This window comes from Mirounga leonina, unplaced genomic scaffold, assembly GCF_011800145.1.
Source record: "Mirounga leonina isolate KUSES-001 unplaced genomic scaffold, KU_Mleo_1.0 Mir_92, whole genome shotgun sequence".
Lineage (NCBI taxonomy): Eukaryota > Metazoa > Chordata > Mammalia > Carnivora > Phocidae > Mirounga > Mirounga leonina.
Genome location: NW_023270852.1, coordinates 18,532,712 through 18,560,330, shown reverse-complemented (window position 1 = coordinate 18,560,330; position 27,619 = coordinate 18,532,712). Strand labels below are relative to the sequence as shown.

Sequence of the window (27,619 nt, the reverse complement as noted above, 5' to 3'; positions counted from 1 at the left end):
GGCACAGTGGGAGCCCTTGATGAGGGAGAAGTGAGCTGAGGTCAGCCAGGGGACAGCCAGGAAATACTGGCGCGCCGAGCAGGGTCCACGGCCCCCTATCCATAGTCACTCAGTTGCTAATACTATAACGACCACTGTGTGCCGGGCGCTGTATAATCACTCCCATTTTACAGATAAGGAAACCGGGACATAGAGAGGTGAAGGGACTTGCTTGAGGTCACCCAGGAGGTGGCAGAGTGGGATGCGAATGCCCAGGGTCTCGCTCTAAAGTGTGTGCCCTTTCTCTTCTATCACACAGCCTCTGACTTGGCCTGTCTAAAATGGGTTTGCTTGGTTTGGTTTGCTTTGACTTGGTTTCATTCTACTTCCCACCGATGAGAAATTTACTGCAAGCTCCACAAAGTGCTTCACGTGCATTATCTCAGTTAACCCCCTTCTGTGCCATGAGATAGGTCAGTAAGGACCCGGATTCAGAGACCTTAAATGATTCGCCCCGGGTTGCACAGATAGTGAGAGTCAGAGCAGGAAGTCAGACTCTGGTCTGTCTGATTGCATGGCCCACGTGCAGTCCCAGGTCAGGGAGTTCCAGCCAATGAAGTCAGATTACGCAGGAATTATGCCAGGGCCCAGAGGGGTTAGAGACGAAGCATGGGGAGGTAGAGCCCAGCTGACCACGCCTGGGTTGGTGCTCACACTCCAGCCCGGGGGACCGGAGGAAAGAACCAGGGTCCTGGGAAGAAGGCTGGCCAGCCACAGGGGCTGCTCCCTAGTGCTCCAGGGACCCCATGGGCTCTTATCATTTGAGCATGCGGACAGCTGAGAGTATAGTCTGCCTCGAAACCTCTCACTGGGCAGAGAGCAGGTGGTTCCGGCACATGGACGGGCCAGCATGTCATGGGTCAGGGAACTAGGGAGACTTCCCCTCTAGGTCTGGCCCGCACAGGGGCTGACATTTGATTACAACCTAGTATAATGGTGGCTTAGATTCCTGCTGCTGCCAGAGAGTCAGAGGTGGCCAGAAGTTTCCATAAACTTTTCACAACAGCAACTATTTCTCAATTCCTTACAAGATATATAGTCTTTTGCTTTTGCCATTTGGGCAGCTTCTGCCTAGAGGCTAAGGGAATGATCTGTCTAGATGGCCAGAGCAGCTATAAAATATTTAACTTGAGCATATAATTGCATTACCATGATCTCTAATAGGATTTGGTGTCCAGCAGAAGTCCAACTTGGCCTCTGGCCCAAAGACAGAGACCCACGTTATTATGTTGAGTGTTACCTACTAGATAAATAAGAAAGAAATACAGTTCAAATCATTGTGCGACTGACCGACACACATTATAGTTATTGTAAAGAAAAATCCACCGGAGATGGAGAATTTATCCATCTTGTTAATCATTTTATTGTGTTATATCCTGAAACAGGTAGTTCAGGTCCATAATTCACAGAAGCCATTCTGACAGTTCTTGCTACAGAGAAGAGCTGGGGGTCTGCAAAGTTGTATTACCTTGGGTTCCCCCACACACATGATTAGGGCTCTTCAGGGACAAGAGAGCCCGTTACAGTGTCTAGCTGAATATAGCAGGCCCAGAGGAAGAGAAATGAAAATGAAGCTGCAGGTCCGGAAAAAATGTATAGCAATGAAATTCGGGGAAAAAAAAAAAAAATGAAAAGCAAAAAAAAGGAAATCGGCAAGGAAACCAACAGCCCAGGCCCCGACAGAAGGAACCCAGCCTTGGGATTTGAGGCTTTACACGCCAAAGGACACTCATTCAACCACAGGTTGCCCTTTGTCATTTGATATTTAACAAGTGTTGAAGGAGTAGCTCCTGCAGACAAGGCAGTGGGCCAGTCACTTGGGAGACATGGACAAGATGAGGAATTGGAAATGGATTCCTTCCTCTCAAAGAATTTGCAGTTCACTAGGGGAAAAGAGCTATGCTCATAAATAACTAGACTGTAAGGTAGAAAGCAGTAGGTGATAAATGAAGGAGAGAGGGCAATTGCCATTAGGATTCAGATGAGAGAGAGAGAGAGAGAGACCTGTTTTGCTGGAAGGAATCCCGGGAGGCTTGAAGGATGGAAGGTCCTGGACTTGTGTATGGGAGCAGGAGGCGTGCTTCGCAGGTGCAGTCATCAGCATTGGCTGGAAAGGGGGTGTGGGTTCTGGAAGGGATGGGAAGCAATTTGGCAGCAACACAAAGAGGCCATGAGGAGGACCCTTGTGGCAAAGAAGTTATTTCAGAAAGAAGTTGGAGCGTTGAACTCCTGGTTCAGAAATGCAGGCTTTCTCGTCTCTAACATTTCCTACAGTATACTTCTTGAGATGATTTTACATTATACACAGACAGACTCTTTTTCAAAAATGATGTATTTATTTGAGTATGCTGGAAAAAATATAATTAGGTATATCAAACTATTATTTCAAATTTCTGTTCTAAATAAATTCACAACAATAAATGAGCCACAAATACTAAGTGAATAATAAGACAGATAGTACATGCCTATGGCAGCTGCATACGGCGGTACCCAAATAAATGACATTTAGAACCACTGCTCCAGGCCGGGGTCATATATTCAAATGTCTGGGGGGCCGAGCAGGTGGCCACAGTGTCTGGGCCTCTCCTGAATAAGAAGAGATTATTGCCATGCTGGGTCTTCCAATTTTTCAGGAAAAGCCACCATTGAGACTTTTTAATGAGCTCTCCTTTTTTTGAGAAATTCTGGCAACTAACACAGATTTTTAGACACCATACAAACAAAAGCGTCCATAGGCCTCCAGTTTGCGGAACCTACTCTGGGTCCTGAGGAGCAGTGGCCCTTATCCGTGGCCTGAAGAGGCTCAACTCCAGAATGGCAGCCAGGCCTACAGGGACAGAGCAGACAGAAAGGGACGAGGCTGGAGGCGGAAGTCCCCTCAGAATGCCGACACAGCGGTCCGGGCCAAAGGGAATCCGGCCTGGACATTTCCATTTTCCAGGTGAAGTCCTAGCACCTTGGGTGTTCTTAAGCTGCAGGTCTCTAGGTCATCTTTACATAGTTGTGTGTGTTCTCAGACCAGACCATGCTGACCTGGTTTTCTGTGTAGCTTGTAAGCAGTATCAAGCTTGGTGACCAGCCTGGATAAATGATCGGAGAATAATTAGCAGCACCCCCACCCCACCTCCTCAGAGCATATTTCTGTTCCCCCATTGTCTGTCATCACAGAATAATTCAGCACAAAGCGATGTTCATTAGATGCAACTCTAGCCAGCAGCTGAGTAGAGCTCTTAAAAACCTGATTTCTTAAGTAATTTGTTCTAAAGACAGAGTTGACATGAAGTTGGCATGATGATCAGCAGGTCGCTGTGTGGGAGCAGCAAAGATGATTATTCCGAATCTGGCTCTGGCTCCACCCCCATCTTGCCCAGAACTGCTTTGCATTTCAAAATCCTGCCTATTCTTTAAGAGCTATTCAAATACTACCTCCTGGAAGACCCGGCCCTCCTCTTTGGAAGTGGTCCCCAAGTTACGGATGGCATTCTTGCTTAGTTTAGATCTCTCTGTCCCCTCTGGCTTGTTTTGATAGACCTGTGTGTAAAGTCTTAGCCTTTCTTCCAGACCACTGGTTCTCAGAGGGGTACCCAGGGTACCCAAGGGCATCAGCATCCCCTGGGACCCTGCCCCTGACCAATGACATGAGCAACTCTAGAGGTGGAGCCTCGCAGTCCATGTTTTAACAGACCCTTCAGGTGACTGACAGAGGCTAAAGGGTTTTCACTGAAACTATACGAGGGACAGGAGTAAAGCAACATTTCCTGAGCACCTTCTGTGTACCAGGGGCCTGTCTATATATATACACACACACACACACATGCATGTATATACATATACACAGACTCATACATACATAGTGGTGCTATTTCATCTTTGCGACAATTGCGTATGGCAAGCGGTTTTCTCATTTCATAGTTGAGTTAACTGAGACTTCAGACGCCACATTCCCGGGGTGCATTTCAGTTCAGATACTAGAAGTGGGTCTCTGGCCCTGAGCCTCTGTGCACCAGGCCCCATCATAGAGCACCAGGCCGCCTGGGTCCTGAGTCTGTGCTGGTCGGCTGCTCCACCCAGGCCCGTCTGCTGGGGCCAGGGAGGAGGTGGCAGCGTCTGGGCCGCCTGGCATTACTCCTCAGAAGGAGCTGTTGCTGGAAGACGGGTAGATCTCTGAGGGCAGGAGAAGGGTCTCCAAACATGTGAACGTGTACTTCTCCTCCGATGGCCTTTCTCCTCGAACAGCACAGCACCTGTCAGCTGTACCACCGTGCTGCGTCTCGGCGGCCTCCCTGGCCTGCTCCCAGGACACGGTAGGACACTGCACAAGCACCTTTTTTCCAGGCGAGGCAGCAGAACCAGAGCCCGGGGCGGGCCTCTGACACGCGTGAGAGCAGCTGCCAGCAGTCCCCGGAACGGAGGAGGGGCTCTCAGCCAGAGGCAGCCGGGGAGCTGCCCGCTCGCCAGCCCTGTCCTGAGGACTCGGCCTCGTTGCTCCTCTCACAGGATGATGATGACATGATGCTCATTATGTGAAGGCACAGAAGGCAGGTGTGAGAAGTTAAAGTCAGCCCATAAATGAGCAAACTTCCTTTTCCCCCTCTCCAACCCTAAACACGAGGATTTTCTCCACTTTTTCATCTGTTTGTATGGTATTCTAACGACTAACAATTTGGGTTGATTCATTAGATCATAGGATGCTAGATCTGAAAGACCATCTAAGCCATCCCACTTCACTGGAACACTTCCTGAGCCAGAGTGGATGCTCAGTAAATATTTGCTCAATGAATTTAATTTTGTAGATAAAAAGAAAGACCGTAAGAGAGGAAGGGGCCTGGCCAGTGTCACCTAACGAGCTGGTGGCAGGAGTGGGACTAAAACCCAAGTTTCTCAATACAGTCCAAGCCTGTCCCTTCACACATGACTCATGGAATCCTAAGATTTCAGGTTTAGAAGCTTATCTTTAAGGCCCCTGCAATATCTCTGCCAGTGATTAATTTGAATGCAGCCAGCGACAGAAAATGTATGATCTGATGGGTTACCTAGTCCATTCATTTTGTCATTCAGCCAACAGACTTTCATTTAAGACCTGCTGTGAGCCAAGGATGGCACTGTTTACTAAAGAGTCAGAAGCAAATGACACATTGCCTACCCTCAAGAAGTTTATATTATATGGGCAGATCCATACACATCAACAGAATATGATCCAACAAAGTAAATAGTATCCTGCTCCGACACTTACAAAATTCTTTCTTCTTTTGAATTAAGTCCATTTCCCAAGGACTATAGTCCTTACTCATTGGACCTAATCAATCTAATTTAGGACCACAAAAGTCCAGTCCTTATCTTACATAACAGCCCTTCAGATACTTTTAAACAGTGGTCAGTACCCCCTGAGTAAGCTAAATTCCCAATTCCTTCAGGAATTTTTTTTTTTTTTTTTTGAGAGAGAGAGAGAGAGAGAGAGCCAGGGGGTGGGGGTCGGGGCACAGTGCAGGGGAGGGGCAGAGGAAGAGGGAGAGAATCTTAAGCAGGCTCCACGCCCAGCATCCAACCCAGTACAGAGCCTGACAGGGCTCGATCTCATGACCCTGAGATCATGACCTGAACCGAAATTGAGTCAGACGCTTAACTGACAGAACCACCCAGGAATTCTTTATTTGAAATGTTTGTTCAAGTCCTCTTATCTTTCTCTTCATTGCTCTTCAACGAACATGCTCAAGTTCATCTTATCCGTCTCTTAAATGTGGCTCCCGGATGGTGAACTACTGAACTCCAAATATGGTCTGAGAGGACAATGCGGAGTGCACTTCCTCTCAGTCCCTTTATTCTAGGCATTGCACGCCTGAAACTGTAGGGCAAGGAAATGATAGCTTTTTTGGCCAGCAGGCATCCTCTGGAGTCTGGCTGTCGTGCTGTGTGCCTCCCGCCCTCTTTCCTCCACTTCTCCCCTTGTATTCCTGCTCAGTTTCTCCACACAGTGAATATTACTGAGTACTTGCTTTGTGTGTAGTACACACCAGACTTTTTGGAGGACCAGACTTGATGCTCGTCTTCAAGCAGCTCATAGTCTTACTGGTGAAATTCATGTGCCACCAAAGAAAGAATTAGCAAATAACCAAAACTTAATACAATCAAGGGAATCATCATCTTTCCTAGACCCCCTCTTTAGGGTTGCTCTTCATAGTGGTTGGTAAACTTCTGGGTATGATCGAAAACAGATCTCCCAGTTCAAATACCAGGGCAGAACTGGCTTGAAGCCCAGGCTGTCAGGGGCTTTGTCAAATTTTTGTCATTGCATTGACCTAGACTATTGCAGACTCATCTGCAGAGAGCTGGGGCACCTACAGGGACTGACACCTCACAGGCCATGTAACAGCTTTCCAGCACCTGGCACCTTCCCAGTGCCAATCTCAAGTGCACAGGGAGAAAAGTTCTTTCAGATGTTGGCATGAATCTGCCTGTGTTTGGGCTTCTGGGGGACAACAGTTTTAATTTGTTTTGATAGTGCTTTTCCCCAGGAGGGAATGTACCCAAACACCCTGCCTTCTTCGCATTCAGCACAGTGCTTGTTTGCTTTCCTGTTTTACCATAGAGAGTTGCTGTGTGCTTTATATGTATATGTGTGTGCACTCACCTCCAAAAGCCCACGTTGCCTTGTTGGGATTCATTAGACCAAGTTAGTATGTTGCTTTGGTTCACAAATGGAAGGCATGTGTGACCTTTCCTTAAAACCAAAATACCAACTCTGCCAAGGCCTGAGCAAACCTCTTCACATGCACACTGCTACACTATTAGCTCTTCAAAATAACTCTCTTAGGTGGGTGCCATTATTAACCCCATTTCACAGATGGGGAAACCGATATGTAGAGATGACTTGTCCAAAAGGCATATAGTTAGCGGGAGGCATCCTGGTTCCTGGAGCCCATGCTCTGGTTCAGGCCATATACCACAACCTTCAGCTTCTTTGGCGTCAGATAGAACTTGGTTCACCTACTAGATTTGCTCTTATAGCTGTGTGACCTTGAGAAAGTGACTTCAGCTCACAGTCTCCATCTGAGAGCTGTAAATGCGTAAAATGATGGCAAAGGTATCCATTTCTCATAATTATTATGAGGAATAAATTAAAATATATGGTACACCTTTCATGGTTCCATTTGAGGGAATGAGAGGGTCTCTATTAGAGTCTCCTCTCTACCGTGAGTTGCTGTAGAATTAACTCCCAGCTGTGCCATCTAGTTTGTCTTCCTCTCTTTTCCTTGTTGCCAATAATAAGGCCAGTCCCCTTTCAGGATCAAAGAAGATGTAATAGATGTAACCTAAAGTATTTCACTAGCTGCCGTCAAGGTCATATGTCCAGTCATGCAGTTGGCTGTCCCAGAGTCCAAGTTCCTTCCTCTTGCCTGAAGCATTAGCATCTATCCTACAGTGAAGCCAAAAGGAAGCACCAGAGAGTGGATCTCTGCTGTGTAATAGGTAGACGTTGGTTCTTTAACCGACTGCTCTGAAAGAGTTGCTGACATCCACATTTACGACTTAAGGAGCGACAAGAGAAGCAGTGGAAAGAGTTGCTTCTCTTGGCTGGGGCACATCACAGGAGAACAGGAGATAGAGGAGGTGCTGGGAGGGAGGGATAGGTACCGGATGAGTGGAGAAGAGAGACGGAGGATGGCTGGTGAGCTCCGGCATCACTCACAGCCGATTCCTTCTGTCTTTGGTGCTGGAATCCGTCAGCAGACTCCCATGGCCATGGTGAGCTGGTGGAGGAGAAAAGCCACCTCTCCTCTTCTGGTGTGACTGCCCCTTGAAGTAGTAGTCCAGTGGGCAGTCAGCCTGCCTCGTAGTCCTCCTCCAGGCAGGATTTCTTCTGTGGTCTCTCCTTGTTTCCTACAAAGTTAGTCTTCGGGATCTCAAAAATGGAAAGCAAAAGGTAGAAAATGAAGGCAGGCTTTTCTGGACCTCAACCGCAGATCGGGAGGATGTATTTATCAACTGTGATCCTCTTTCACCTTGACCTTGACTTGATCATCTTTCACCATCTCATTTCACAGCAGTGCTAGTGATTTGTGTTTGGGAAAGGGGAGCGAGCAGACCAAGGAAGGCACTATAATGGGTTCACTGAGGCGTCTGTGGTTTCCACATCTCTAGGAAGGAGCATTGTCTTCTCTTCCTTCTGCAGACACCCCTTTGTATGTTGAACAATATTTTGAGCTACATCCAGAGAACACGCCCACTCACAACACATATCCAGAGAATGAGCTAAGGAAACATTTAAACTCCACATTCCAATATTGATGGAAGGAAAAACAAGTTCCTGAAAATTAAATCTCCTAGCAGGACCCACTGTTGTGAGAGAAAAACAAAAGCTAGGGGCAAAGCGCCCCCCCCGCCAATCCTCCAGCATACCATCCAACCAATTATGAAAATCAGTAATTCATAGGCAGCTGAAATTTTAACTCAGGTCTGAGCAGTCTAAAGGTACACCTTCTGCTAAATGAAGGCAGCTGCAGTCTGAATGTGAGCAAAGCAGGACGGAATGATAGGGGAAGGAATTCACCAAACACTAATTGGAAACATAACATTTATGCAATAAAGTTCACACTTCTCCCAAGCCAATGAGTGTCTCTTCTGCACTAGCATTTAGTATAGCGATACCTGGTTAGTGGAGACTCATTATTTGTGCAATCCCAAGTGGGCCCCAAGTACTTGAAAGCCTTCCAAATGGAAGAAAAACTATAGACATTAACATTTCATCCAAAATAAATATTCTCTAAATGTCTCCCTTCTACTTCCTTGTTGCTATCGTAAAATTATTCCATGTCTCCTAAAACTTTTGCCTTCTCTGACACCCAACAGCCTGGGGCAAATTTTGAAGCAAACAGACTTCTCTTCTGTCAGATTTAGCAAACAACACTATACTCAGTCACAGAAAATGTATTTTCCTCACTGTTTCACTGTGAAGGCTTTTTGGCAGATGATTAACAGGCTTGTATCTTACAGGCTTCATAGATCAAAATCTAGACAGCGTGTAACACTTATCTGCAATTGATCCTGTTAAAAATGCAAATGGTAACTATGGTAATTTATTAAGAGACATATTTTATACCCCTGGGTTTGAGAAGGACTGAACCAGAGAGTTTTAGATTGGGGCGGGGGGATCTCTGAGATCATCTGGTTGAATTCTCTCAGTGAGAGCAACAACGTGGAGTACATGATGCTTTAACAGGGCTGAGGGGGACAGAGTCCTGGGAGTAACTTAGCCTGTTTAAGAAGTCAAGAAGGCTTGTCAGAGGAGGTGACATCTGAGCTAGATTTGAAAGGACTAGGTATTGCCATGCAGGGAAGCAAGGGAGGAACAAGTGTAAGGATGAGGAAACAGGTGCAGGAAGATCAAGTGACACGGCCAACATCTGACAGCTAGGCAGTAGCAGAACAGGACCTGGCAACCAGGCCTCCTGCTTCTGCCCTGTACCCCTCCTGTGGTGCTGAAGGTGGAACCCACCCTTCCCAGTTGGACCACCAGCCAGTAGCTTAAAGTGAAAATAATCTTGCCTTAAATTTTACTCCAAATTCTTTTTTTTTTTAAAGTAGGCTCCTCTCCCAGCAGAGAGCCCAATGCAGGGCTTGAACTCACGACCCCGAGACCAAGACCTGAGCTGAGATCAAGAGTTGGATACTTAACCGACTCAGCCACCCAGGGGCCCCTCAAAATTCTTATTTTTAAAAGCATATTCAGAAAGAAACTTCCTAAGTCATTCTCTAGAAGGACACTTACAACTTTAAGACCGTAGGAACATGGATTCTTCCAGGAAAAGCCAATGGAGAGCAGAGGTGCTCAGGGCCCTGGCTTGTGAGCCTCGCTCCACCAGGACCCAGACCGCTTTGAGCTGCAAGGAGAGCACATGCTAGATTGGACCCTCTTGTTCTTAACTCTGTGTTCATGTAGAGCGCAGCCCTTGTTACGCAGAGGGACAACATCGAGTGAGTGGAATTTCCCACCCATTCACAAAAAGAACCACGCATTTGAACTCTTGAACTCTTTTTAAGTAGTTTCCAAGTCAATAATAGGTGCATTCCAGGAAATACACCACACTATGAATTCGTCATCATCCCTCCATCTTTTCCCTTATCGATCCATACCCAAGCCATTCCTCAAGCCCACCTCCTCTGAGAAGCCTTCCCTCTGCTGGTTTTGTCCCGTATCAGCTACCATTGCCTTGGCCCTAAGTGCTTTGTTGCTCTTAAGGCTCAATGCCCTTCCTTGTCTGGACACCTTTTCTGCACAGTTGCTCTCTTAATTAATTATAGACTCATAAAATTTTAGAACAGGTAGCAGTCCCAGGGGTCATCATCTCTGCCATCACCTTCATTTATATATGAAGGAGGTGAGGCCCAGAGAGGGGCAGGAAGTTGTTTTAGGCCCCCCCAGCATGATACTAGAAGAATGGGCCCCCGTACAAGGTCTCTTTACCTCCAGGCACAACTTCTTCCACGCCCCGTGCTACTGCCTGGGTGACAGCTGTCGTCTCTTTCTCCCAGTTAGGCTGCAGATTCCCTGTGGGCAAGACTCACGTCTTAGACACTAACATCTCCTTTAGCAGAGGCCTTAGTCTTAGCTTCATGGCTTGTAGTTGTGAGCTAAGACAACACGTTGAATCCTTAACTCTGTCCCACCTGACTAACCCTTCCTCTGCTTTCAATTCGGACTCTGCTGACGCACTCTGAGACCTTGGGTGAGTCCCTGACCTTTCTCCGGGTCTCAGTTTTCTTCACTATTAAATGAGAGCATTAGGCTATGGTCTTTTGGATCCTTTAAGCCCTGAAAGCCCTAGAATTTACTACCTTACAGCGGGATCCTTTGCTGTCTTCAAGACCAGCCTCACTGTGCCATTGATCTGTCACCTTGTTCCTTCTCCAGGCTTCTGCTGTGGAGTGAGTTCCCTCAAGGCCCAGAGAGCACAGCATCACTGAAGAAGACCAGGCCCTGAGTCCTGGGTTCAAATCCTGCCTCCAGAACTCAGCATCTTTGTGATTCTCAGCAGGCCACTTCATCTTTCTCTGAGCCTCCTCTTTTTTTTTTTCTTTTTTAAAAATAGGAATAACAATACATGCTTGCAGATTTGGTGACAGTGAAATGGGAGAAACTTTGTGGAAACATGTGGCACAAAGAAGGCTCCAGTATAGAGTGGCTTCTTTCCCTTATTCCACACCCAGCATTATTGAGAAACAGGCTGTTCCAAATAAACAGATTTTCTAGATAATAGGCTTACTACCTGAAGCTACAAAACATTGACGATTTTTTTTGTTTGTTTGTTTGTTTGCTAAAATCTTTCTTAAATGAACTCCATATTTCCTTGTCAGGTCACACAGAATATAGGAAAAGTAGTAGGAAGAGTCTGAGAAAATCCCATCCCAGCAAAAGGTGGGCATGACCACATATGCCGGGGAGGCGGGTACAGCAAAGGGAATGTGAAAGAAAACTCCAGTGCCTTTGAGAGATCTTGGAATTTTTTTGTCTCAATAAATGGGGAGCCATCGAAGGATTTTAAGCAGGAGAATGACAGGATCATATTTGTTCCCGAGAGATGGCTCAGTCCACTGGGCGGTGACGGAATCAGAGTGGGGGGTGAGAGGGGAAGCAGGAGGCCAGCTTCCAGGCTGTTGTGTTAGCCCTGGTGGGCCCACGGTGGGCACCCGGTCAATAGGTGAAAACCCTGACATGGGAAAAGACAGGTCTGCAAATGCCCAGTAGCTCTAAGAAAAAACCAAGAAAATGGAATATCGGCCCATTATGAGAAAAATGTGAAGCACGGAAAGTGCGAAGAAGACCGTGAGACTCGCCCAATAAGCTGGCCTCCACAAAGCAGCACCGCTGACAGCTTATGCTGTTTTCCCCAGTGTTTTAGCTGCAGAATTTCTAATGCATTTGTAGATACAAATTTGATACATAAAATCTTGGTTCAGGCGGACATTTTCCAGAACACATCTTTTAGTGTCAATTGAGATGCACTAAGAGTAAAAATAACGCATAATTTTTAACTCTTGTCGGTTCCTTTCAGTGACTGGGCCGGAAGACCTCGAATGTGTGGGCCCTGGCTAACCTGAGGTTGGATCCCTGGGCCTTCTGTTGGGTAACGAAGGCCTCTTTTCAACTCTCCTTCTCTCTTCCCCACCAGAGTCGGTGGATAATTGTCCCAGCAACTGCTATGGCAACGGGGACTGCATCTCTGGGACCTGCCACTGCTTCCTGGGCTTCCTGGGCCCCGACTGTGGCAGAGGTGAGACCTGTGCGTCTGCGGGCGACCCCCACTCCTCCCGGCCCCGTGGGTGGTGCACGTTGCACTTCTCAGAGCAAGCGCAGGGCCCCGGGCCACCTGCTGTCTCCCGTGAGAAGGGCCCCCCAGGGCCGTTGTCCGGAAGCCCCGAGAGCAGGGTCTGCGTGAACCTCATGTCTGTGCTAGGCGCAGGGGAAGTGGCAGTGGTGGTTCTCTTAAAAAGTTGATTTCCATTTTGAGGACTGCTCAGCCTTTGCCAAGTGCCTTTGGTGGGGTTTTTTTTTTTTTTGCGGGGGGGAGGTTGTTCCATTTTGTTTTTTGATTATTGAAGGATAATTGACATGTGCCAAGGGGCTTTGCCAGTCACTTCGCAAGTGTGGTCTCTCTGGCCTTGTGGCCAGGCCTGCATTACTGCTCCATGGTGCCGGGATCTCTGTTGAGACCACTGAGGGGAGGGGTTGGGTGGGGGGCTGCTTTATGCCACACGGGACCCTAATGTTGCCTCATATCTGGGCATGAACAGTGCTAATGATGACCAGTACTGAGATGGCTTAAAGGCTACCCGTGATGTGCCCCGTGCATTTGGCCTTCCTTTCTGTCCTTGGAAGAGTCAACAGGGCAAAGGCCAAAGGAGCTCTGTAGTCTGAGGCTCTGGCACTCCTCTTGGGAAACTGAAATGGCTCCTTCCTTTGGTCTTCCCACCTCTTCAATCCTTCAGCAAGTGTTTGCTTAGTGCCCTTTGGGGCTTGTTCCCGTGCTAGGTGCTGGGGTTAGAGCACTGAGCGAGGCCCAGCCCAGGAGCTCTCAGTCTGGTCAGGGGGACAGACAAGTAAGTAGACGATGACAAAGCAGTCATGGGCAAGTGAAACACGCTACACCAAGGTTAAATTCAGGGAGCGTCTGTCTTAGCTTGGACACGATGAGGACCAGGAAAGCTCCCTGGATGGAATTGGAATTGGAATCCAGACCTGATGCTTGAATAGTCATTCATCAGTGTGAGGCAGAGGTGGTTTTTCAGAGTGCCCAGCAAATACTGTGACATGATGCTGTTTGGGGGCTTCAGCTTGTTGTTCCTAATGTGGGAGAGACTCCGTTTGAGATTGCAGAGCTGCAGCCCCGAGGAACCACAGTGATTACCTGCTGAGTGCCTCTAAAAGCAAAGAAACCAGGTGGGGGCAGGGGAATGGGGTGCAGTGAGAAGAGATGAGTCATTCCCTCTAACAAGAATTACTGTCTCATCCCAACCACACTTAAACTTGAGAGTCACGTATAAAACAGCCTTATTGTATCTCGGTAAGGCTGGTAGGTACTTACTGCACAGTGCAATATAATTTATTTTTATATCATGTCCTTCATACGGATGATCACGCAACGCTTTATGCTAAGAGGCAGAATGGGAAGGTAATACTTTAAAGAGCCAAGTTGGGCTGAGCTATTCTCTTATGGGGTCACTAGTGTGTGGGGCTTGAGTGGAGCCTGAAAGGCAAGAAAGGCTGAGCTTTGCTGGGTTAGAGAGACAGCAGGTGGTGCTGCAGATGGGGCACAGGGAACAAAATGGAATGCTGTCAGGAGAGTGCTGGAGGGGAGATTGGGGCAGGCAGGAGGCCTAGCCGCTGTCTTTTCCAGTAAGACCAAGGAACAGATGGAAGCTTTGTGCGTCAGGGTCCTGGCCCCACCACCATGCTGCACCCACAGTACGAGGGGGATGGAGGAGAGCAGCGTTCAGTGGGCGCTTAACTCCACCAGGCCCTGCACGGCACAGCCTAGCCTACAGTTACACATGTGTTTAAACCAGAATGAAATAAAGCCAGAGACGCAGACAGATGGATACACTCGGGGACTGTGGCAAAGCACTTGAGGCTCTTGGTCCGGCCTGCAGGCCGAAGGGAGAAAGGGACAAAGGCAGGTGGGCCGCGCCAGGCATCGGTTCACGCCAGCCTTGCCATGCTGTCTCCGCAGCCTCCTGCCCCGTGCTCTGTAGCGGAAACGGCCAGTACGTGAAGGGCCGGTGTCTGTGCCACAGCGGATGGAAGGGCGCCGAGTGCGACGTGCCCACCAGCCAGTGCATCGACGTGGCCTGCAGCAGCCATGGCACCTGCATCATGGGCACCTGCATCTGCAACCCCGGCTACAAGGGCGAGAGCTGTGAGGAAGGTAGGACCTCGGAGTGGGGTGGGCGGCCCGCCTCCTCTCGGAACGCTTCAGGGTGCAGGGCGCAGCTCTGCCCCGAGCCGGGCACCCGCCAGCAGCGATAACTAACTTAGCACAAGAGGACAGGCAAACGGGAGCCCTAGTTGGTGAAGGGCAGAGAAGTCTCACTGTATGCAGGCTGTGTCCTGGAAGCCTTCGATCATTTAACCTCAAAACTGATAGGGTGAGGTAATTACCTCTGTTTCATAGTTAGGGGAACCGGGACTCAGAGAGTCACATGACCTGCCCAGGGTCACACGGCTGCAGGTGGCGGCACTGGGGTTGAGCCCCGTGTTTCTGGCCCCCGAGCCCAGGTTCTTTCTCCTCCCCTTTAAGCTCATATTCTGTCCATGTCTTAAGTGAGAGTCTGTTACAGACCTCCAGACTCTGCCCTCTGTTAGCACAGGTATGTGTGTGTAGCTCATCGGTGCTTGTGAGTGTGTCTCTTTCCTTCCTACAGTAAACTGTGCGTAGTGGAGGCTAGCAAGTGAGCTTCCACTTTAACAGTGCGCCTCTCTTCCCTAGGCAGTCTCATCTGGTGAGCTATGTGGGCATTTCTGTGGCCTGAGGAAGGGCAGCTGCGGGCCCGCGGCCATGGGGCTAGCCAGCAGCAGGGCTGGGACCCACCCCAGGTCTTCTGACTTCAGGGCCCTCTTTCTTCTTGCCTGCATGGGATTTGTAGACGAGAAGGGTCTTCTTCACAAGCAATATATATACAAGTGGCTTTTAAGAGCGCCTGCTCTGGGATCAGATGTAGGTTTGAGTCCTGGTTGTGCCACTAACTAGCCTCGCTTCCCTCATCAATAAAATGGGATTTCCGGGACGCCTGGGTGGCTCAGTTGGTTGGGCGACTGCCTTCGGCTCAGGTCATGATCCTGGAGTCCCTGGATCGAGTCCCGCATCGGGCTCCCTGCTCGGCAGGGAGTCTGCTTCTCCCTCTGACCCTCCCCCCTCTCATGTGCTTTCTCTCTCTCATTCTCTCTCTCTCAAATAAATAAATAAAATCTAAAAAAAAATAAAAATAAAATGGGATTTCCTTCCTCAGAGGGCCATCATAAGGATTGAATTAAATGACCCATGTAAAGCAGTGTCTGACACATAATAAATGCCCCATAAATGTTAGGTCTTATATTATTAGTATTAATCTGGGGACGGTTGGAGCACATTTCCTGTTTCACCCCAGTCACTTTATCCAAGGCCTTTAGAAATGGGAGGACGCTGCTAATGGGCTTCCCTCCCACTGCCCACCATATAGGGCACTGGCATCTTCGTGGCAGATGCAAGAGGCTCCAGAGGAGAGCTAACCTCCTAACCATTTGGGATTTAACACATAGGCCCCTCTCAGGGTATCATTTCTCTTTAAAAAAAGAAAGAAAGAAAGAAAGAAAAAGGGGGAAAAAAAGAGAGCCAAGGGGCACCTGGGTGGCTCAGTCGTTAAGCATCTGCCTTCGGCTTGGGTAGGGTCTCAGGGTCCTGGGATCGAGCCCCACATCGGGCTCCCTGCTCCGCGGGAAGCCTGCTTCTCCCTCTCCCACCCCCCCTGCTTGTGTTCCCTCTCTCACTGTGTCTCTCTCGGTCAAATAAATAAATAAAATCTTTAAAAAAAAAAAGAGAGAGAGCCAATATAATGGGCCCACTTTCGAAGAGTGGGGAACAGGAAAGGATTAGTGTCTGAAAAGCAGCGCCTCTCTGAGACAGCCTGCCTGTAAACCCCAAGTGTGCCTGGAGGTCCTGATTCAGACCTATTAACTTTGATGGGGATTACTTTGGGCTGTCTGAGAAAGGAGGAGCGCCAGCCTCTGGAACAAAGGAACTTCGCTTTCTCATCCCGACAATGGTGACCTTCATCTGCTTTCCCTTTGCATTTTAGTCACTTGAGGTGAAGACCCAGAGAAGAAAAGAAAAGCAAAGAGGAGATTCCTCTTGAAACACTGGGGTCCTCCCACCCTGAAGTCCAGCATGTCCTGTGGGCCAGGGAGGGCCCGCTGTCCCTTCCCCAGCTCAGCTGGTTCTAGACAGTGCCCCAGCGGGCAGGCTTACTTACAAAGGGGAGAAAAATAAAGTTGTTTAGCTCTTTGATTTACGTTATCTATTTGAAAGAAGTGTTTTGACTCCTTTCTTTTCTGAGGAGGGCCATGTGGTACTGATTCCTTTTATTATTTCTGTTTCCCTGGTGAAGCGTCACTGCACAGTCCTTGTGTTTATAATGCGGGTTTCTTGGGGCCTTTCTCGCCACCCCGCCCCACTCCTCTCTCTCCTCCTCCTCCCTCAGCTCTCTTCTGACGGGTTTCACCGTGTTTATAAAACATCAACTAACAAGCTTATTTTTTCCCTGTCTCTCTCTTCTTCTTCTGAAGTTTATGGCCCCATATTTTTTAAAGCCCAAACCGTGCCAACAGGACGCTTGGGGGGGGGGGGTCAGAAGAGAACACCTTAGGCCTTTTGCAGTGCAAAGTGACACTGTGTTTTGGTCCTGAAGAGCATCTAATAGCTTGTGTGGTCACTGAAGCAGGGCACATTTTGGGGAAAGAGTTGTGTTTGCAGCTTGGCCGTGCAGGCCTCCTCATTTTGTTAATGGGCTAAGCTTCTGCCAGAAATTTTGGCTTGAATGTCAGGCTCTGCAGAGGAAAAAACAGGTAACTGTTTGGCCCCTCGTCTAAGCAGAAACTAAGTTAGACTGTCTTCTACCCAGAGTTCGGCCCACTTCCCTGCCAACCTCTCCCCTACTCCTTCAGCATAGAGCTCCCCCACCACGGGCTGGCTGGGTCTCCCCGTGTGACCCACAGCTCCCAGGGAAACAGATGTCATTTGTGAAACCATCTTGGTGTGATAGAAGGAAGACAACTTTCATCCCATCCTAGGGTTCCCATCACCCCAGAGGCCCCAGAAAGCGAGAGCAGATCCTGAGTCTACGGAGGATGTCTCCAGCAGAGTGTCACGGTGGCGTAGATAATGGCCGTAGGTATCGGGTCAGCAGGGACAGCGTCCTCCCTGCAGGGACGCTGCTCGGCCACTTTAGCCGAGTGGCCTTCTCTTGAGGTGCAGTCCTGTCGTCAGTGCCTTCTGGTCTTCGTTCCCTGCCTGGACCATCTTCTGAGAGTGTGGGATTCGCTTTGCTGGTTCCTGGGTCCCTCTCAGACTTATTGTGTCTGAGGAGCAGGACTGTGACGCCAAGGGCCTCTTGCTAAACTTGGCACCCTCTCGGCTTGCTCACTTGCAGATTTATAGATTCCACCTCAAGGGCGCCTCAGAGATAGCATCAACCCCGAAGCCTGGGCCCAGGCGCTCCCAGAATGGGAAATACCTTTATGGGCCTCAGGACAAGAATTGCTGAGTCGTTTCCTGTCAAATTGGAAAGCTCTCTGGATCTAGGGAATTATCATAGTAGCCTAATGGGCCAGAATAATCCTTCTGAGTTTCTGAGATGTGAGGCTTGTCATGAAAATATATCACTTATTATTTTTATTATTTTTAATTACCAGGAACTCCAATGGGTCATGCTTTAACCATCATGAAGTGGTGTCCAGAGACTGCGAGAGAAGATTCTTTGCCTTCATTTGGCTTTATTAATTCTCCACTTTGTTCTATTTCTTTTCTTGGTTTGTTTTGCTTTTATTTCTATTTTTTAACCATTTAGGTCTGTATATATGTATGTGTGTATTTTTGAACCAGTAAGATTACAGAAGAAATAGCAAGAGATGTGTACCAGGAAAGAGTGATTCAAATTTAAATTCCTCCACTTACCACTGTGTGATCTTGGGCAAGTTATTTAACCTCTCTATGCTTTCATTTCCTCATCTGTGAAATGGGGATAGTAATGGTATCTACCTCAAAGAATTGTCACTAGAGTTAAATGAGACTGTGGAGGTAAATGGTTGAATAGCAAAATATGGCCCAGAAGAGGGACTACATCAGTACTAGTTGTTATTATTACTGTTGTTGCTATTGTTGTTCCCAAGATTCTGTTTTTAGCAAATGATTGCTCCTGACTTCTGACCTTCTGATGTCTCATTTAGGTTATTAAATTGAACTCCTTTTCAAGACCTAAAAAGTAAAAGAGCTGGGGCGCCTGGGTGGCTCAGTCGTTAAGCGCCTGCCTTCGGCTCGGGTCATGATCCCAGGGTCCTGGGATCGAGCCCCGCATCGGGCTCCCTGCTTGGCGGGAAGCCTGCTTCTCCCTCTCCCACTCCCCCTGCTTGTGTTCCCTCTCTCGCTTTGTCTCTCTCTGTCAAATAAATAAAATCTTTAAAAAAAAAAAAGTAAAAGAGCTATCTTGATAAGCTGGCCCTCAGACAGACACTGTGTTCCCAGTATGTGGCCGTTCGTACAGTTTCTGTCCATTTGTGTCTGTGACTTTAACGTACCAAGGCCAGGTTTCCCCATCTTTTCTGCAAAAGTCAAATATGTGGGGTTATAAAATTTAATTAATCAATGAAGTAAAATCATGCCTGAATTATAAAGTAAAAGCGCCTCTCTCCAGGTTACCCAAGTCATGCCACTGAAGGTCCTGATAGGATGGAAAAGTAACTTCTTGGCAACAGTGTATCGCTCACAGGGTCCTTCCAAATCCTCAGTGTCCTCATTAGCAACTGTTAGATAATTTTGACACGGGAAGTTCAGAGGAGGTACGTGACTTGACAGTAGTCCTAGAACCAGTGCCTTTGTCCCGTGACCCTTGAACCTAGGACCTCCGAGATCAGTTGCCAAGTTCCTCCCTGTGGAGGACAGGGCTTCCTCTGGAGGGCTTCCTGGAGGAAGCTGACCACACTCGCTACGGCACCGTCAACCCTTTTTCCAGCTGCTGCACATGGCGGCCCTACCAGGACACCATCCTCCCTTACAACTGCAAGAGGAATGGGAATCCTCTGCCTTCCTAAAATGAAAGATCTCACAACTTTTTGGTAGAGTTGGACCGGCCTTTGCCAACTCTGTCTTCTCTCTGCTGCCTTTTGCACTTTCCATGTGAACTGGAGCCATGTGATAAGGTGGCCCTCAATACTCTCCTTCTGCTTTTTCTGTGCAGGGCTTTATGGAAGATTAGAGGTCTCTGTTAATTTTGTGCAGCCCCGTACCTAAAGCTTTGATTTAGGGAAATCAACCCCAGTAACACATATTGGCTTCAGAATCCGATAGGCCTTCAGATTCCTCTCTGGCAGGGTTAACTGTATGATCCAGCATAAATTATTTGCCTCTCTGAGCCTTAATTTCCTCATCTGTACTTCACGGGGTTATGGAAGAACCTGATTCTGAGGATATATGTAAAGCGCATCCTATGGTGCAGGCACAGAGCAGGTAACCCACATGTTATTCTCCTTTCTCTCTTTCTGGGTTGGTCTCTTGAGACCACCTTGACCTTGGGCTCTAGGAGCCCTACAGGGGTTGCTTGGCCATGAGCCACAGCTATACAGTTCACCCCCTATGTGAGGAGAAGCTGTGCAAAGCCTGTGGATATAATTTTGTGGGGGTTTTTGTTGTTGTTTTTTTTGTTTTGTTTTGTTTTGTTTAAGATTTTATTTATTTATTTGAGAGAGAGAGAATGAGAGACAGAGAGCATGAGAGGGAGGAGGGTCAGAGGGAGAAGCAGACTCCCCGCTGAGCAGGGAGCCCGATGCGGGACTCGATCCCGGGACTCCAGGATCATGACCTGAGCCGGAAGGCAGTCACTTAACCAACTGAGCCACCCAGGCGCCCCTGTTGTTGTTGTTTTTTATTAAGTTCAATTCGCCAACATATAGTAGTACTAATCACGTCACGTGCCCTCCTCAATGGCCATCGCTCGGCCACCCCATCCCCCCCTACCCCCTCTCTTCTGCAACCCTCAGTTTGTTTCCTGGAGTCCAGAGTCTCTCATGGCAGTGCATGTAATTTTGAATAGTCATTGAAATGTTTGCCCTCTGGAAAGTGAGGTTTGAAAGTTTGTGTCAGTCACAAGAACTTTGGGAAGATGATAACATCTGATGGAATTTAAATGCAAAATAAATTCTCTTTTCAATTAAGGAATCTCTTTTAGTCCCACCTTCATGGTAAGACTGTATTGTGAAGTGGTAAACAATAATAGTTTATTCGACAAAGATTTCTTGAGCACCTCCTCTGTGCTGAGCACCTTTCTAGGAGCTGGATACACAGAAGGGGACAAAATGAAGTCTTGTCTGCTAACTGGTGTAGTTATTACAGGTGCCGCAGGCACTGGGTACCATGCTAACACTTGATATATATTTCTTTCTTTATTTTTTTAAGTAGGCTCCACACCCAACATGGGGCTTGAACTCATAACCATGAGATCAAGAGTCACATGCTTTACCAACTGAGCCAGCCAGGTGCCCCTTGATATGCATTTCCTACTCTGCCTTACAAACCAAGAAGTAGGAATTTGTATCCACATTTTATAGGCAAGGGAACCTCCCCTAGGTAAGCAGTCAGCCTCCTATCAAGCCAGGAACCCAGGTCTACTGTTCATCCAAGTTCTTCCTCTTTACTCTATTCAGTGGCCTCTCCACAGGAAGTCTGTGTCCTCTTACCAGGGTGAAGCCCCTCCACGACGAAGTGTAGTACTTCACCACTTCACTGGTCAGATGCTCACCTGTGTTCTCTCTGTTCTCTCTGCTCCGTGTCACAGTGGACTGCATGGACCCCACGTGTTCAGGCCGGGGGGTGTGTGTGAGAGGCGAGTGCCACTGCTCCGTGGGATGGGGAGGCGCCAACTGCGAGATGCCCAGGGCCACGTGCTTGGACCAGTGTTCGGGCCACGGAACCTTCCTCCCAGACACCGGCCTTTGCAGCTGTGACCCAGGCTGGACAGGACATGACTGTTCTATTGGTAAGTGTGGGGAGAAGGGCACCGCGTGGCAGGAGGGAGGAGCTTCCCACCATTACATGCGCGCCATTCATTCCCCGTCAGTGATCTGACCCTGTTCCTGGTCATTTAGCGGGGGGGGGGGGGGGGGTTACTTTTCCTCTTCCCCTGAACACCATCCTTCAGCACCTGTACTTTCAGATCAGCAGAAGATTCAGAAATTAATCTTCACATCATTTCTTCCATAGTGGTGCCTTGAGAGTGAAAACATTGTCCTATAACCATGTGAATTAGAATAGTAGATTGAAATCTCATCTCCCATGTTACGGTGGTCATCCCTAGAGGCAAGTCCATAGGGAACAGTGCGCCTAGGTAAGACCTGCAGGGATGAGGCTTTAAAGGACTCGGGTCCAGGGGTACCTGGGTGGCTCAGTCGGTTAAGCGTCTGACTGTTGATTTCAGCTCAGGTCGTGATCCCCGTGTTGTGAGATCGAGCCCCAGGTCGGGTTCCACACTCAGCAGGGAGCCTGCTTGGGCTGCTTGGGATTCTCTTGCTCCCTCTGCCCCACCCTTCCTCCCCCTACCTCTCTAAAAAAACGTGGGGGAATCAGGTCCCAGCTGTCAAACTCTTTGGTTTCACTCGTTCATCAGAATAAAGTCTGAACTCAGTGTATTATTTAGGGTTCTCTGTGACCTGATCCCCACCAGACATTCTGGCCAGATTCTCTGCTAGCCAGTAAGTTCCATGAAGATAGCAAACGTGTCTGTTCACCCTCCATGCCCAGGACTCAACACAGGCCTGGCCCACAGCAGCTGCTTGATAAATACTGACGAATGGATAATAAACACATGAAAGAACACATGATTGAATGTGTTCTTCACTGTAGTGTTCAGTTCATATATAGAGGGTTTATATAGATAACATTCAAAGGATCATTACATTAGCACCCTTCTGTTCTTAAGTGCTTTACGATTTGTAGACCCTCTCCAGACGAGGGCTTGAATGAGAACATGTGTGAATCACCTAGCACAGTACTGGGATATGGTAGGTGTGTTCACTTCTCAGATCTCATTTCAACAGAGTCCACCGTTTAAATCCACATGAAAGCTCTGTGGGAAAGGTATCATCACCCCTGTTTCACTGATTTACATAATACTTTAATCAATGAATACTTTTGAATACCTACTATGTACTAGACACTCTTCTAATCAGAGATAACAAAGAGATAAGAAAGTCCCAATCTTTGTTGAGCTTCCACTGAGGGAGACAGCAAACAAACAAATGAAGAGAAATAATGATAAAGAAGCTAAGGCACAGGAAATTTTTAAGTAATCCCACCCAAGGACACACAGCTAAAACGTGGCAGCATCCCCCACTATGGTTTTTTGGGGTTTTTTTACTTAAATCACTTTCTTTACCACGCCACACTGTAAACGAAGTGCAGCTCAAATGAACTCATTATGTTGCATATTAACAGTCCTTTTTGTGATCAGGAAAGATGGCTGAGGCCTTTGGCAAAAATGAGATCCATGCAGCATCTGTGCCTTTGGAATACTCTGAACTACCTTGCCCCATTAAATGGAGAATTGGTGTGCAACAGGCAGTCTAAATTGGACTTGTATCCTTGTTTGCAAAGCTCGCATTAAGACATGATTGCAAACACAGACGCGCAGGATCTTAAGAATAATTCTTTTTATATAGCTCCGTTTATAGCAATATAATAAATGGTCCTCGTGAAGCCACACTGGGTTGTATTGTTTGTTATGTGGCCACAAAGCTAATTTATGATAGGTATATAACTGTTTGTGCCTTGTTAATCCCCGATGAAACTGTACAGCCTTTCACGGAAGCAGGTATAACTTTGGGTGAGATCACTAAGCATTCTTTCATTGGTCCTGTAAAAGGACATGGCAGACCCATTGGAAGGGACTTTGAATAGAACTGTGAGAGCTCATCATCCTCCCTTCCTCATACACCACTCCCCATAACTGGTGTCAAACGTGTGTGTGGCCTCGTGTGTGAAGGCAGAGGCGTTCCAAGTGATGAGAAGCGTCCCTGAGCCCAACAAACCTTGGTTCAAACGCTGGTCCTAGTTATAACTCTGGGCAAGTTCCTTCCCCTCTCTGAGCTGTAAAATGGAGGTGGTGACAGTCCCTACCCTCTGGGGTTATTATTTGGAAAATTATCATGTGGTGAATTATTTAAGATGATATTAAAGAAGCACTTAGCATGCTACTCAGCTTGTGATATGGGCTCAGTAAATGTTAGCTGCTGTTATGATTATGATTAAAACAGCCACTGATGAGAGCCCTTGATATTAATGAAGACATTTGATAGAGGCAAGATGAAATATGCCTTTTCAGAAATGTGGATTATAGTTCTTCAAGCTCCAACCTACAGCTGACAAAAACAGTGTCATGACTGCCAACCCGGCCAGGAATTTCAAAGATGGCTTTGAAATTACTGTCTCCCCTGGCAATAGTAAAAGCAATTTGTGTTTGTCGAGTGCTTCCCAGCCTACAGAGATACTTCACACACGCACGCGCACCCCCACAGTGACAGCCCCGTGGGCAGGGGGACCAGGTAGGACATCACCTCGAGGCTCAGGGGGTTGCCAGCCTTGCCTAAGGCACACCAGGGCCTGAGGAGGCTGGCGGCCAACGTTCAGCCTGGGGCCCCGGGCCTCACCTGCAGCCCAGCACTCCGTGTCGCCTCTCCACGGGCCACTGTTTCTCCTCAGCTGTCGCTTCCCCCCAGAAGCCAGGCTGAAGGTGAGTGAAGGCACTTGGAAGGTGGTTCTCTCTCGCCACCCACCCTGTATCAACGGTACCTGCTGGCCTCGGTCCCGCCACTGCCACGTGCTAACTGTGTGACCTTGGCAAGGTACTGACTTCTCTCAACTTCAGTTTCCTGATCTGAAAACTGGAGATAATGATGTCTCCCTCAAAGCTCATGTGACCGTCAAATTCTAGAACGTATGTACGTGCATCGAATAGTGCCTGGCTAGAGTGAGCGCTTCGCGTCTCGCTCCTACCGCCCTTCCGAGGGCACTTCAGCCAGTGGGAGCTGTTTGAAAGCTATCGAGTTTTTGCCACAAAGGTGAGCAAGAACTGCCTTACTGACTGGATGCCCCTGAAGCTGGGGGGCTGTCTCTATGTCCGGGGGCTAGCTACAAGGTGGTGGGACAGGCACTGGACTTTGCCTCAGAAAATCTACTCCCTGCTAGTAGAATGGCTTCGGCAAGTTGCTTAACCTCCCCCCGACCCCTGCCACCTCAGTTTCCTTCATGGTAAAATCACCTATGGGATTGTGGTAAGGATTCAGTGAGAAGATGGAGGTAAAGTGGTTGACACCACGTCTGGCATGACTGGGACCCCCGGTGAGAGGCAGCTCCCGGCGTAGTGTGCGTGTTATTGGCTCCTGGCCTGGCAGGCCTGGCACAGACACTGCCCAGAGCCTTCCCGTCAGGAGCTGCAGGCGAGCAGCTCACCCCGTCGGCACCGACTGTGGCTTGTGGAGTTGGCAGAAATCACCATTGGGCCCTTCTAGGAAGGAGGACCACCTCTTCCGAGATGAAGAGATGTGTCGCTGTTTGGCCCGGGGAGCAGGATTTAGTGAAAGCAGCTGAAACCAACGTGCCCTGCACTCAGCGACCAACCTGTCATGAAATGTGAGCTGACGAGTTCCTCAGCACTGTGGTTACGCTTGTGGAAACAGTGAAGTCAGATTTTATGTAAGGACTTACTCAGACCCCCACCTTCCCAGCAGCTTGGCTTCCAATCTCAGCTCAGAGATTCCTCCTGAAATCTAGCCTCCTTCATGGAATATTCCTTCGTGACAAACAGTGTAAGATAACTGTTGGGACAAATGCCTATGGCCTGGAAGAGCGTGGGTTATATGTCCCACCCCCCACACACCGGTGTCCTCAACTCTGGACCCAGTGGGACTTGGCTTTTCCAGTCTTGGGGGGATGATAGTAGTGGTGATGGTGGTGGTGATTGCTAGTGTTACCGATAGTAAAGAGCTGGAGAAAGGAAATGACTTGTCCAAAGTAACTCGGCTAAGCGGTGGCAGAGTGTGAATTAAATCTAGGAGCTCCGTTTCCAAGTCCTCAGCTCTTGCCTCAAGCCCCCTTTCCATCCAAAGAGGTTTCCTTACAAGGATAGAGTGTTACTTAAAGAGCCACCCATTTCTTAGTGCTTACCATGTGCCAACTACTGAACTAAGTGCATTACAACCATTATCTTAGTTAAGGTTCATATGAAAACTGTAAAGAAAGTATTACTAGTTCCATTTTCTGGATAAGGAAGCTGAAGCTCAGAAAAGGGAAATTCCTTGCCGGCATCCCCCCATCGGTAAGTGGCAGAGTACAATTCAAACCAGATATGGCTCCAAGGCCTCTCCCAAGCTCTGTGGTATATGAGCAATATGTTGTAATCTTGCCTCTCTCTTGCCAAGCTGTGAACTCTGTGTGGTCAGGGTCTACCAGTATCCCTAGGGCAGGGCCTAATACGGGTTAGGTTCTCAGTGATTACTCAATACAATGACTTACCCAGTGACACATCAAAGAAGAAGCTAGAGGCTCTGCCCAGGAAGGCTCTGCCCAGCACACTACCAGTCTAATCTGTTCTCTAAGGCCCCTCCTCCCCACCCCTGTGTACCCCCACATCCTTGCACACACACACACACACACGCATGCACGCACGCATGGACATGCTCACACGCACGCAGGGGCGCACGCCCTGCAGAGCTAAAACCAAAATCCCTGGGCTCCTTCTCTGTCAGTTTCCAGACCTAGCTCATGTTAGTTTCGTGTGCCTTGCCAGCCAGCCAGAACCCCTCCGGGATGAGAGCTGGCATCATTTCACCTCCTTCAAGTCTTCCCTGGGGAGCAGCCGTGGTGGGCTGGATGCCTCATCTGCTTATGCATAAAGTGGGTGAGCCCAGCAGCGCTGCTGAGCCAAGTGACTGTCCCTACCAACCCCAAGTTGGATTTTCATTCTCTTGGCTGCCTTAGAAAAGGGAAGGAATTTAACCTCTACACGATGGTCCTTACAGGTAGAAAAGTTTACCTTTCTTTCAGAGCCTAATGACTCCTTAAGAAGATTTCAGTCTCATTGATGTTTTCCAGGACACCATTTCACATGTGGTCCCTTAGACCCAACGTTTGCCCCTCTGCTGGCTCTCCTTCAGGTCTTCCTCCCCGTCCACCCCCGCCCAGTAGCCTCGGTCCTCAGCCTCATAAATTCACTCCTCATTTCCACTGCTCCATGAGCTCACTCCAGTCTTGTCTTCCATAAATGACTTCTGTGTGTAAGGGTCCTCTTGCAACATTTCGTTCCTTTGGGTTTGCTGGCTCGCAGAAGCAGTACGTGACAGAGATTCTGCCTGGAAAATGCCCATACTGGTGGTTTATGATTCTTATCATTTCATTGCAGTTGAGTTTCATGGAATAACAGGTGGAGATTTAGAGGATGGGTTCGGAGGTAGCATGTGCAGTCGGAAAGAACCGCATGGGATTTGGACTGGGACCAAGCTAGATTTTTAAGACTGATCTTATCCAAAGAATATGGCTAATGATACCTGCTTTGCAGGGTTGTTTTTCAAATTAGCTTTAATACATATGTATAAAATGCCTAGCATGGTGCTGGCATTCAATAAGCACTCAATAAATAAAGTATATATTTTTAGAATGCGTGATTAAATTTAAATTAGCCAAACAGTCCTTAGACTCTTGCAAATTTAAGTCTGAGAACAATTTATACAGTGAAGGTTTGGATCCAGACCTGGACTTAAGTCTGTGTAACCTTGAACAACTTGCTTTCTCTCTCAGCGACTCAGCTTCCTTGTGGTTTCTGACCCTCTGCCACCCACTCCCCCCAGCCCATCCCTGGTCATCGAGTCTAGATGAAGTTATTAATGTGCTGACATATTTATCCCCAAACAACAGCACAAGGGCCAAACAGCATTAGCATCAGCTTCCTGCCAGATAACGAGCTTTCTGAGCTCGATTCCAGAGAGGGGCACAGCCTCACAGAGAGAGCATCCCAGAACAGCTCCAGACCTGCCCCTGCCCCTGACAGTAACAGACATCCACCTCATTCTCCTTGTTTCTGCTTCAAATGGTATCTAGTGTGCCTTGGACTTAATGTGTACACCCTTCCTGGAACTCCCTGCGCACTGGGTGCTATTCTAGGCACCAAGGATCAGAGAGCTTCAGCCCACTCAGGAGGCGACACCTAGTTAGGTGGCGTGATAAGAGCTCTGACTGATGTGTGTATGTGGGGTTTGGGAGCACAAGGGCAGGAGCAGTGAGCTCAGCTGGAAGAA

At 48.3% G+C, this 27,619-nt stretch overlaps 1 protein-coding gene across 1 annotated transcript in view; it reads left to right on the top strand.

Annotated features, from left to right (window-relative positions):
• The window catches only part of TENM4 (teneurin transmembrane protein 4), a 713,747-nt gene that overhangs the window by 559,748 nt on the left and 126,380 nt on the right, over positions 1–27,619 (top strand). The window contains 3 exon segments of the mRNA XM_034995151.1: positions 12,207–12,308; positions 14,265–14,459; positions 21,112–21,312. Coding sequence (XP_034851042.1) covers positions 12,207–12,308; positions 14,265–14,459; positions 21,112–21,312 — 498 coding nt within the window.